Source organism: Pleurodeles waltl, chromosome 5 (genome assembly GCF_031143425.1).
Source record: "Pleurodeles waltl isolate 20211129_DDA chromosome 5, aPleWal1.hap1.20221129, whole genome shotgun sequence".
NCBI lineage: Eukaryota > Metazoa > Chordata > Amphibia > Caudata > Salamandridae > Pleurodeles > Pleurodeles waltl.
In genome coordinates, this window is record NC_090444.1 from 1,592,819,186 (window position 1) to 1,592,831,472 (window position 12,287).

The 12,287-nt window shown below is 43.9% G+C and overlaps 1 protein-coding gene across 3 annotated transcripts in view; it reads left to right on the forward strand.

The window, feature by feature from the left end:
• Nucleotides 1-12,287, forward strand: part of TAF1B (TATA-box binding protein associated factor, RNA polymerase I subunit B) — a 638,950-nt gene that overhangs the window by 404,586 nt on the left and 222,077 nt on the right. For all 3 annotated transcript variants that reach the window (XM_069235908.1, XM_069235910.1, XM_069235909.1), the window contains one exon: nt 8,342-8,388. In XM_069235908.1, coding sequence (XP_069092009.1) covers nt 8,342-8,388 — 47 coding nt within the window. The remainder of the gene's footprint in view (nt 1-8,341; nt 8,389-12,287) is intronic.

The following is a 12,287-nucleotide window of genomic DNA, read 5'->3' on the forward strand; positions in this document are numbered from 1 at the left end:
GTCCCCCATTTGCCTATACTTACAGCTCTGGAGCTGCCTTAAAGGGGTAGTGTCAGGTCTATACAGGGTCCTGACCAAAGCCTTAAATTGTAAGCTCTCCCTCGTGGTGACTAGGCTATGATGACTTATGTCCCTAGCTAGGGAAAACTCACCTATTGATTGGGCAACCTTGCTGCTTGATCATGACAGAGTACTGGGAGACTGGCGGCTCAAGTCACTTTATTTCCAGGTTCTCCATGATTTGTATTGGTCTCTGTATAAATTGCTCAGGGCACATTTGCTCTCATACGACAGGTGTAAGTCTTTAGAGAACCTCACTGTGACCTTTACCATATTCTGTGGTCCTGTGGAGCTCTTCAGCCCTACTGGACTTTCGTGTGGACCAATTTAGATTTTTACAGCTCTCTGATGTTTATTACCTTCACCCTATCTGGTACTTCTTTATGATGTGATGGATACCTCTGAAGTTGACCCCCACATGCATCGCTGGCTGGCCACTACCCTAGTCATTGTCAAGCTGTGCATTCTTCACCACTGGTTTGAACCCATGACCCGACTTGTTAGGAATGGCTGATAGTACTACACAGGTTAATGCTTTGCGTGCGCACTACGTATATAGTTAATGATAAACTAGAGGCTTATAAGAGGGTCTGTGTTGCGATTTGTAGCCCTTTGGCTAGGCTGCACATCCATTGGTGATGAAATGGGATAGGCCCCTGTCTTTGTGCAACCCTATTGATGCATGTCAATTACTCCCAGCTAAGAGTAGGTTTCTAGATGCTTCTGTTTAAATACAAATACATTGTGAATGCTTATACATGGGATTTTTCATCCAGGACCACAGCTGTTTTGCTGCTGTTGATGTTAACTCTAGTGGGTGATCCAGGTACAATTTCCAGTAGCCAGAGTGAAACATATTGCATGTTTGTGTGTCTGTGTGTGAATTTCACCCATCAAAAGCCCCCAAAATAGAGTATTATACTTATCATAAGAACTCAGCTCAGCAGAGCTGCTCCATGCAGAATTCATTTCACTTTCCATGTCTTCCATGCCTCACAAAGGCCTTTTCCTATGAGCAGAAGGGTGATTTAGAGGTGCAAAAGGGATCATGTAAGACACACGCTCTCAAAAGTTTGACATTTTGAGACGTACAGCCACAGATTTGTGATATACAGTGAGTTTCCCACTTGCAAACAAACCCAAATTGGAAACTGTGTTTTATCTCCCAGCAGCCATACGTCACTTAGACCTTGAAAGATTCCAAGGGTCTCAAGAAATGGGATATTCTTTCTCAAACATGCTCTTACCTGCCTCTCCTAGTTGTATGCGGCAGTTATCAGTTTTCTGATTGTACCCCGTAGGGGCTTCAAACAGACAGGTACACATAAATAGACAGTTGGCATGGTCATTTCTCCAGGTCTCCTGGAGGGGCAGCGTCCACACTTCAGCAAGAGAGTAACTGCACTTATGTGCTAAAAGGAGACTTTAGAATAGTATTTGTCTCATTGCTAGCTGAGCACTTTGGGCCTGCTGTCCCCTCTTTGACTGTGTCCTTCCTGTTTTCCTGTGCCAGATAGAAAAGAAGTTGTTTGCAGTTATGGTCAGCATCTTGCTTGAGTGCCCTTTTACAAGACTTTGGCAGTATTGCGAAACACCGGCGAGAGTGGTGAGATAGCTAGGCAACCATTTTCCACAGCTCACTGACATGGATAACCCAGAACACATTTTCAGGACTGATTCTTGTAATGGCCTGGTGTTTGCTTGAAAGCAACCTTGAACCTTATAGTTGGGATCAAACTCAGACCCTTTGTGAATTCTTTATGGAAATAAGTGTGAAACATTTTAAAGTATTTTCAGGCTAGTCAATCCTTTCCTACAGCCTTGCTCTTCTTGAAGCACCCTGTTTCAATTTTAGATGTGTATTTTTTTTATTTCATATCTATTATTAATATTTTTTTGAACAGTTAAAACAACACAGCACAGTTTTCTGAGTAGATGTCTGCATTCTCCAGTTTTCCGTTCGCAGTAGCCTCAGACACTCTTTCTATGCATCAAGTTTCATCACTTAGGTTGTGATCCCTCATCAGATCTGCCTCTTCCGTCAGGTCCTGCGCTCAAGAATGCGAGCATTGTGATGAAAAAAACGCCCTTTTGATACTGTCTACAGTGCCATTCCAAGTACTCGTGACGGACCTACACGCAGTTTGCAAACTCTGTCTCCGTAGCATAACAAGGCTGCCTGCTCCTCTTGCCTTGCCTTCTGCCTCAAAAAGACGATAAGGAACCATCTGACTCATCGGCTTGCTCGAATTGGCACGGAACAGCACTGAGATGTGATACCCCCGATATCTTCACAGAAGGCATTGAAGGGGAAGCGGAAGGAAAGGCTGACATATAATATTTTGCGCCCTTCAGCCTGGAGCTCGATTCCTTCTCGAACTCAGAGCTCACAGATCCGCAGCCCATGCTCGACCAACGTCAGAAGCTGACAACCTTAAGCACTATTTCTCACTGCCAAGGGACTTACCACCACTCCACCGGTCAGACGTTGAGCCCACAACGCCTGCAGGAGGAGCTGGACTCTTGGCAGCGAAGACTAGTTGTTCATCTCTGAACTCGGAAAACCACTTCAAAGCCCCCTGCCAAGGGTGCAGGAGACACTCCCTCGCAAGAGGAATTTGACTTTTGAAGAGCAGCTGGCATTGGAACCCCTTTAATTCCAAAGCTCTACAAACACCAAGACAGGGGCACCAGTTTGTTGCCTTTAAGACCTGCTCTTCTACCTCTTCCTCACCTTCCCCTCCTCCTCCTCCTCCTCTTGCCCCTTTGCCACCTTCTCCTCCTCTCCACTGCTACAAGGGCCCCTGCCTCCTTCCCTTGAGGAATCTACACATTTTTCATTTGGAGAAGGGAACCCTCAGCCCTTAGATCCTTATGAGGCTCCCTGTGACCAGGAACTCCAGGTTGACCCATTGGACGATAATGAGCTAGTCTCTGCAGGTGACAGACTTGAACTTTACCCCTCCAAACCTTATTCTCCTGACAATACCATAGCTTATCATGAGTTAACCCACAGGGCGGCCGCTTATCACAAGGTAGACCTACACACAATGACAGAAGAGGAAGACTTTTTAGCAGAAATGTTCTCCCACACCCAGCGTGCCACCCAATTTTGGCCCATGCTTAAGAGGATGGTTAAGCCTACAGCTTTCACAGAACATCTTCAAAGACCCTATCAACGCAAGGGATATTACCTGGACGGTCAACCAGATATGCAAGCTCTCACCCTCTGACCCGACCACACCATAGGCCAGCTTCTACCACACTCATTGGTGGTACCTCCCGTAAACTGGTAAATTGAACAGGGTACTGGGGTTTCCCCTCTGACGGATAAAGAAAGTAAAAAGATTAACACAGAGGGGAAAAGGGTTGTGTTACAATCGCCAACTCATTGGCAGATCTCCATCTCTGTGGGGTTGTTGTCTAGGTATGACAGTGTTTCAAGCCAGAAATCCAGCAGCATCTGATCACCATGCCCTTTGAAGGGGAACACATCTTCGATCCTCAAGTTGATCAGATGCTCAAAAAGATCAAGAAAGACACGGACACAGCCAAAGCAGTGGGAGCTCTCCAGTTCACAGTGTGACTTTTCGTCACTCACATTTGCATGGCGGCACTAAAACCACGTTCCCAGAGGCCGCCAACTCCTACCAAGCAGCATCAACCACAAGCCTCTCGAGGCTATTCCAGGGGTGCTAGTTGGGGAAAATTCCAGAGGGTAGAGGTGGGGCGGCTATGGTAGCTGCACCACACGCGGAGTGACTTACTCTCCCTTCCTCCCACTGACACAACACATGTCTGGAGACGTCTGCAGGGGTTTCTCCTACAATGGTGAAACAACATGGTTACTGTCTAGAGCTCACTGCACCACCAGCAAACATCTTTGCCCTCACTGTAAACACTTCCTTTCATAAGAACACCAGAGGCCTCTCCAGGAGGTGGTAGGCACACTTTCACTCAAGGAAGCCAAAGAGCCAGAACCACCCTAGCATCGCCTTAAAGGAATGTACCCCCTGCACTTTCTAACCCCTAATAAGGATTGGTCCTTCAGACCCATACTAGACCTCCGGCCCCAAAATAAGTACATCCTGTTGGAGCTTATCCACATGATCACACTCCTGGATGTCATTCCACTATTGTAGCAAGGTGACTTCATCACTGGATTGTAAGTTGCTTGTAGACGGTCCTGCCATCGTATTCGGATAAGTTGCCCCAAGGGTTTGTGATCAGGAGTCTATAGACACCAGAAATCAGCTTTTTGTCTTGGCCCCATTGCATCAAGTGGGAGTCAAGTGCGGAAACGAGTAGGGGGTCAGCCCTCTGTGTGCCTCTGGTTGAGGAGGCAGTGCCTAATCTGGAGTTAAGGAGTTAAGGAGTTAATGAAGGAAGTGTGACGTGGGAAGACGGTATTAAATGGCGAGATCTGAGAAAGACATGATAACCCTATATTTCAATGTGTTTTACTTCCGTGATCCCTGCCCGTTCCTACGTTGGCCAGTACAACACAAAGTGATCAATGATAATAGATCCATTATGCCACAAAGGCGCCTTGGGGTGTAGAAATCCTTCTTCATGCAATAGGGCGCGAGTCCATTTCCAGACCACATTTGTTTCCACCAACATCTGGTTGTGGGGATTGGTTAAGGTTCGGGGTCCAGCAGAAAGGACGACTCTGTGTGCCATTATGGAGTTGTCCTTTGATCCTGACCCAGAAAGGAGTTTAACCGTGGGCACTCAAGTGGTAGAACATCTGCAACAAGTGTTTGGGCTCTGTAGTAATTCTGAAAATGAGATAAGCGAAGATCACTGGAGGTTGTGGCAGCGTAGATTTTCTTGTTTGCCAGTCATGGAGTTGTTGGGTCCCACATGTATTTGTGAACAGCGGTATCCACATATGACAAAATCTTAGTAGGAATATTGAAATGGATCGTGCAAAACAGATAGTTAAATCATGGGGCTGTCTCCATTGTAATAGTTTGGACTCTACCCTAAAAGGATAACTGAAGGGTTAACCATTTAGCAAAGTCCGGTTTCTTGGTTTCTAAAAGGGGCAAGATGTTTTCCTTATCCATGGTGAGGTTCTTTGTACAGCAGTATACCCAAGTATTTCAGTCCACTCAGTATCCTTCGTGCCAGGAGGCGTGACAAGCAGTACAGTTGGTTCTGAGATGTCAGTGCCATAGCTTCCCTTATTCCACTTAATCTAATATCCCTAGAAAGAAGCAAAGGAATCAGTCAGTTCTAGAAGTGCCGGAATCGACACCCCACGGTTGCTCAATGTCAGCTATCAGTAGTAGTTTTAATTCTCTGACTGACGTCTTGTCTCCCTTGATTTGCATTGAGGAGTAAACAGCAATGGCCAGAGGCTCCGGGATGAGGAGGAAAAGAAATGGTGATAGCGGACAATCTGACATGGTAGTCCTTAGAACAAATCCATACTTTCTACCAAAATTGATCTCTGTTCTCCCCCTCAACCAGACACTTGAGCTCTTGTTGTTCTTTCTACACTCAGACTCAATAGCAGAAAAAGTCCTTCACACACTTGAAATAAAGAAGGCCCTCATTTACTGCATTGATACGACAAAATCATTTTATAGGAGGCAACAGGTAGTTGTCACCTACTCTAAACCACACAATGGCAGTGCCATTTCAAAAGTAGCTTGCTGGCTAGTCAAATGTATGCTACATCACGGCCAAAAGTTCCTTACCCCACCAAGGTCACATTTTACAGATCATAAAGCAGCTTCCATGGCCTTTCTGAGTGACATCTCAATAGCTGATATCTGTAAGGCAGCTACCTGGTCCACACCACACACATTCACCAAACACTACTTTGTGGATGTCCTAGCATGACAGCAGGCTCAAGTGGACCAGGCTGTACTAGATACACTTTTCAATTCTCTGCAACATCCTCAGGTTAGCCACTGCTTTAGGGGTAATTGCTTTACATTCCATGTAGAGCATGTGTATCCATAGCTACACGTGCAATGAATGGAAAATGTTGCTTACCCTGTAACCATCTGTTCATGGCATATAGGGGCTCATTACAACCCTGGCGGTCTTCGACCACCAGGGCTGTTTTGGAGGAAGAACCGCCAACAAGCTGGCGGTGCTTTCAGGGGGGATGTCACGCCGCCACGTTTGTCCCGGCGGTTTCCCGCAACTGCACCTGTCGCACAGCCGCAACACCGCCGGCTCCATTTGGAGCCGGCTCCTGTGTTGCGGCCGAGATCCCCGCTGGGCCGGCGGGCGGAAGCCGCCCGCCAAGGTTGTGATGACCCCTATAGTGTCACCCTGGAAGCCTGTGGTTGTTGCAGATATATTTAACTTTGTTTTATACCTTTTCTCCTTGCATGGTCATCATTGTGCATTTTTATGCTCCATCTCCATCCTCACCCGCTGTGTGGGAAAACAATCTAACCATGGAGTCGAATCCCATATGTATTACCAGTCACAGCAGGAGTGACTATACCTCATGATTCGAAAGACTTCTTCGAAGAAAAACAAGTTGCACACATCTGAGCCCAAGACAAGATGTCAGGAGTATACAGAGTATGTGAATCTACAGCACTCCATGCCAGAAACGTGCTTATAGAGTAGGTAACGTTTTCCTTTTTATGTGACTTACTCCTTCAACTTTTCAGCAGAGTTCCCATGTGTTTTTGAATCACCTAATTTTATCATCTTTAGTCTTTTTACCATACTCCCATATGATAGCACAAGAGAGCAAGGTATTAGAAGATGGTTGGCGAAAGGAAGAGAATGATAATGCGAGCAAACCACTGGCATAAATTATTTTAAAACTTTTCATTCTTCACTCATTCAAACCTGTTTTGCCCAAATTTCACCAAGGATTGCTTGTATCTATGGTCAGTTTTGTGGGAGTCACAAACCTAGCAACAGAGCCCTGTACAGAAAAAAAGAAAATGGACAAAGTTACTGGATAAGTGTCTGTAACACCAAAGAGAGGTGTCTACGGGAGAAGTGCATTCTAGAAGGTTTCAGAGTAGAGGGAAGTGGACATAGAGGAGATTTAAGAAGCTGTGAGATTCTAAACAGCTGATTGATTCTTGTCAGACCAGGACTGGGACAGTGTTCCAGTTTCTTTTATCTCTTGGTTTCCAATCTTGTTATGCAGCTAGTTTAGATGCACCAAGAGATTATGATCTTGGAGGCCAGTTGATAATGGAGATTGAGTGCTTTGTTTATAATGCAGCAGGTCATTAGGCTAATGCAAGCTGATAGGGATCATCGTTTGAACTCTCTGTGAACGGATATTATCCGATCAAAACCTCCGAAGATGCTGGTGGCTTTTCAGGCTGAGCTATGGCAAAATGTAAGCAGCCCGTCTTCACCTATACATGCCTCTCGAGATGATCAGTGAATATGTAAATTATCTGGGGGCCTTGCACTCTATTTCTTGCCCAGAAGTTGTGTTGTTTTTCCATGTGTGAGCGCTGACACTAATTCGTGAGGGTAGCAAATATGGCATGAAGTAGATGAAGCATTGCCTGCGCCCGCTTAGGGAGCACCCAATGTACCTTCACAGAGGTTTACCTCACTTCCCGAGTCTCTTCTGCTCACTGGTTCATTTTACTGTAAATATTCTCCTCTGCAGCCCCTTGAGTCTTGGCTCGTATCTGCTTTATTTTCAAGGGTCATACATTACTTCTATTCCTTGTACAGCTGTGTAATTGGTGGGTGACTCCAGTGCTTTGGGATTGCTGCACACCTGAGCTGGGGGTTCTTTCAGCAACTCCATTTTGCAGCAGTAGGAAAGAGATACTACACCAGTAGGCTGCTTTCTTGTAAGATGCTTGTCAGAGACATGTGCATCCTGTGGCTCTCCTAAGTTTTATGTTCCTGGCCTCTGCTGAGATTCGTGCTGAAATGGGCTTCAGACGTTTCATCCAACATTTCCAGGTACTTGATCTGTGCCACTCTAACACTAGGGCGTCTCCATTTTAAATCAGAGATCGGGTTGCAGGAGGCCAAGTGGCGATGCTAAATAGAAACTGTGAGAGCCGTCATACCAGAATTTGTACATGGAACATTCCTTGCTATTACTTACAAACAGATCCACCTTTGCCAAAGTGTTATGACATGTAAGATTAATGCTTCTAATTACATAATGTCTAAATGTGTCTTTTAAGAATCTAATTATCTGACTAAATGTATCTATTTCAACATTGTCCACTGTGGAATTTATTTTTCAACTTTTTTCACGTTCACACTGCAGTAAAAATACAATTTTGACCTGTTTATAACATGTTTTTTGCAGGTCGTTATCAAATTTTGTTGGCGAAAGAAACAAAGAGAATGAAGATGGTATGCAACTTTCTGAATGTCATTTGTTGTACTGTTCCAATATAAACATGGGGAGATTAGACACTGTGGCCTATAGAGATCACCAGGACCATCCAGCATGCGCAATTGAGAATTAAAAATAACTAGGCTTTCCCGTTTCAGGTTTAAACCTGTAATAACTGGTCAAACTCAACTGAAAGGAAAGTAGCCCTTATCAATGTAAAAACATAAACACTGATTAACACCTTCACATCAACAAACTAAGATGCATTAAAAAAATGAGAGTGAGGATGTGTCACTTTTTAATTTTCTTTCTGAAGAAGCCAACATAATGTCGCTTTAGGTACATGGCAGCAGCGAGAAAGTCTGGTCTAGAATTAGTTTGGTTGCATTTTGCAAGGGGCGTCACTTAAATGTTCCTTTTTCTTTTTGTTACTTCCAGTTTAGTGTGCTCAAGAGATAGAGTTCTTGGATGAAAAGATTACAATAGAAAATGACAAACTACAGACCATGTAATACAGAAAGCATACAGCAGGAAATAGTTTACTACATGCACATAGCTTTCATCACAAACCACTTAAAGAAAATATTCCATATGGAGAGTTAAGAGCTAAAAAGATTTGCAGCACTGAGAATATGTTCAAAGAGATTGAGAAAGAAATGAAAAGGTAGAATGCCTCACATGAGATGATATTTTGTTTAATATACAACTAAGTAAGAAAAAGAAATTGGAAAAACTAAATTACCGTTTCATTACCACTTACAACACTGAACATAACCAAGTGAGGACCATTTTGCAGAAACATAGGTATATGTTGAAAAGTGATCCCATTATAGGGAGTGATGTTAAGGAAAATCTATGCAGGATATATTAGTTAGAAGTGATATTAGACAGAGTAAAATATACAAAACAAGTAAATCTTGGTTGAACCAGCAAGATGGCTTCTTTAAATGTTCAAAATGTAAGGCATGCAAAAATGGTGCAAATATTAAAACAGTGGAGATGAGAGGTAGAATAGTACATAGAATCAAAGGATTAAATACATGTAAAAGTGATTACGTAATATTCTGAAATGCAGTTGTCCTAAAATCTGTGTAGGAAGCACTAAGCTCCAAGTCCATAAACGTATCTTACAACACCTACGTGCTGTTCAGAATAGAGATGAAAGTTATCCAGTCACATGACATATTCATGAAGTACACAACGTGGATGTAAAAGATCTCAAATACAGTGTAATTGATGGGATTTCAAAGGATGCGAGAGGTGTAGATAGAGAAAAGAAATTGAGGATTTTAGACTCAAGGTATACATTAGCTTTCGATACAAAAGACCAACAAGGATTGAATAAAAGTGAGGAATTATACATTCATCGAAACAGTTAAAAATGTTTGAAAATTTGATGACATACTCCACAGATATAGTGACTCATACCTTATTTGTTTATAGGAGAACTAATTTTAAGCAAATTATTGACTTAAGATGTATTTAGTTTCGATTGTGGGTTGAAATGGTCCACATGTAGTATTATATACTAATTAACTTTCTCTATTGGATATTTGTTCAAGGGGATCACATTGGTTATAAAGTGAGCCCCTTGGGGCAACATCATGTTTTAATAATACCCATTACAATTGAAGTGGTGGTCCCCTGATTAATGTTCGTAGTAGTATCAAATGGCGTTGGTCCATCTTATAACCATTTATGTTATTATGTGGATTTTAGTTCTCCGTATAAAGGCAATATTATATTGCGAGTGAAATGATATATTGAGTAAGTTATCGATGTCATTTCATTTTGAATAAGGAGACTACTAGAGTCGTTGATTAACAATAATGATCTGTTAGTGGGGTTGGTAGTGTTCTTTTATATTTTCTGTGTACAGGTGTACCAGGTATCCTTCCTGTTCGTTGTGTTTGTTTTTGATTCATTTCATGACTGAAGATTTGAAGTTATGTTATTTTATTTTCAATAATGTGACTATTAGAGTCGTTGATTAGCAATAACAGTCTGATATTGGGGCTGGTAGTATCTATTTTTATTTTCATTTTAATTTTTGTTTAGGGGTGTATTATGCAACTATTCTAGTCATTATGTTTATTTTTGGTTCATTTTACGAGTGAAGATTTCAGATCATGACTAAATTGTCATATAACATATTGTATATATCTTGAATTAGATTAATATTGAAATGTGCCATTTTCAGCTGGAATAATCATGTAGTTTAGTTAGAGATTGCGCTGATATGATCATGTGATCGGATAAATAGTAAACAAATATGGCTAATGGCAGGTTGACGAAGGCAGTAATGCCGAAATGCATTCCTGTGGATCGTTAATAAACTTTATCACAATTTGTCTTGGAGTGCCGACCTTCTGTGAAAAAACGAAAGTACTTGAATATAGGCGTGGTGGCGTGCGTCATAAATCGGCACCACTGGTGTTTAGGAAGCGGGGTGACCACGCCGTACGAGTATGTATGTATATATATGTATATATATATATATATGTGTGTATACATATGTGTATATTGATGAATATATATATATGAATATTACCTACTGGTGATCGTCATTAGATAGTTATAGTTAGGATCTAGTTTTCATAGGAAGAGTGTTTTTTGTTTTACCAATAACTTTGGTGCTGCTTGACAAATCTTCACAACACATTCAGACTTATACTTTGCTAAGTTCAGCTGCTGTCTTGAAAGTTTTGGGGGTGATCCATCAAGTGTAGGCCCAAAACATGTTTTCCGAACAGCCACCTCCCTGGAGCTAATGTTCGAAAATGTTAGGGGTTCCGTTTCGGACCCCGCAGCCCTAGAAAACACCACCTCCCTGTGGCTAATCTCTAATTAAATATGTGGAGGGGCCACCCAGCCCTGCTGCAGCCCCGGAGATCACCACCTCCCTTGGGTGAAATAGATTTAAAATGCAGCGCGGCTCCCTGCAGCCCCAGGAACTGCACACCACCCTCAACCCACCTCCATCAGCCCCTGGGACCACCACCTCCCCAGGGCTAAATTTAAATATGTTCAGACCCTGCAGCCATGGGGATTACCACCTCCCAAGGACTACTCTCTAAATAAATGTGGTCTCCCCTCCGCAGCCCCAGGGACCGCCATCCCTTCGGGGCCCAATTTGTAAGAATGAAATGCTGCCCAGTTTCTAATAATGGAATATGTGGGGGCCGCCCGGACCCTCCGCAGCCCCAGGGGCTGTGACCTTCCCGGGGCACAATTTCTAATAATTGAATGCAGGGAGGGCCACCTGGCCTTGACAACTCTAGGGACCACCACCTCCCTGGAGGACAATTTCTAATAATGGAATGTGGGGGGTCCCCCCACAGTCCCAGGAACTGTCACGCCCCGGGGCTGAATTCTAATAATGGAGGGGCCCAGCAGCCCCCCTCATGGAGCCAATTGTGGCCCCATGGTGTGGCCCTCTCCCAGCGCTGGCTCCTGCTGTGTACTGGGATACCTACCCCCAGAACATAGCTGTTTGCTCTAACTGGGTGGGAGCTGTGACAGCTCCAACAAAGTTAGAGCAAACACTCTGGTTCCAGGAAGCAAGAGCTGTCAAACATCTCTCACTTGCTGGGAGCAGAGGTTTCCTTTGTTTCCCTGCCTGCAGAGATACAGGCAGGGAAACAGAGGAAACATTTCTCTCACAGACAAGGAGCTGCATCTTTAGCAGCTCCCTCTCTGTGACAGGAGTGCCAACTCCCATAGGAGGTGGGAGCCGGCTGGGGCAGCACGGGTCTTCAGGCTCCCCCCACGGTCCCCAACAATGATGACATGGCCAGACCCCAGGGGATAGGGTCCCCGGATCAGAGATTGGCCTGGGAAGGGGGGGGCGCATGGCCCCCCTCCCCAAAAAAGTGCCAGGCCCTGGGGTCAAGATCAGCCTAGGGAGGGAGCCATG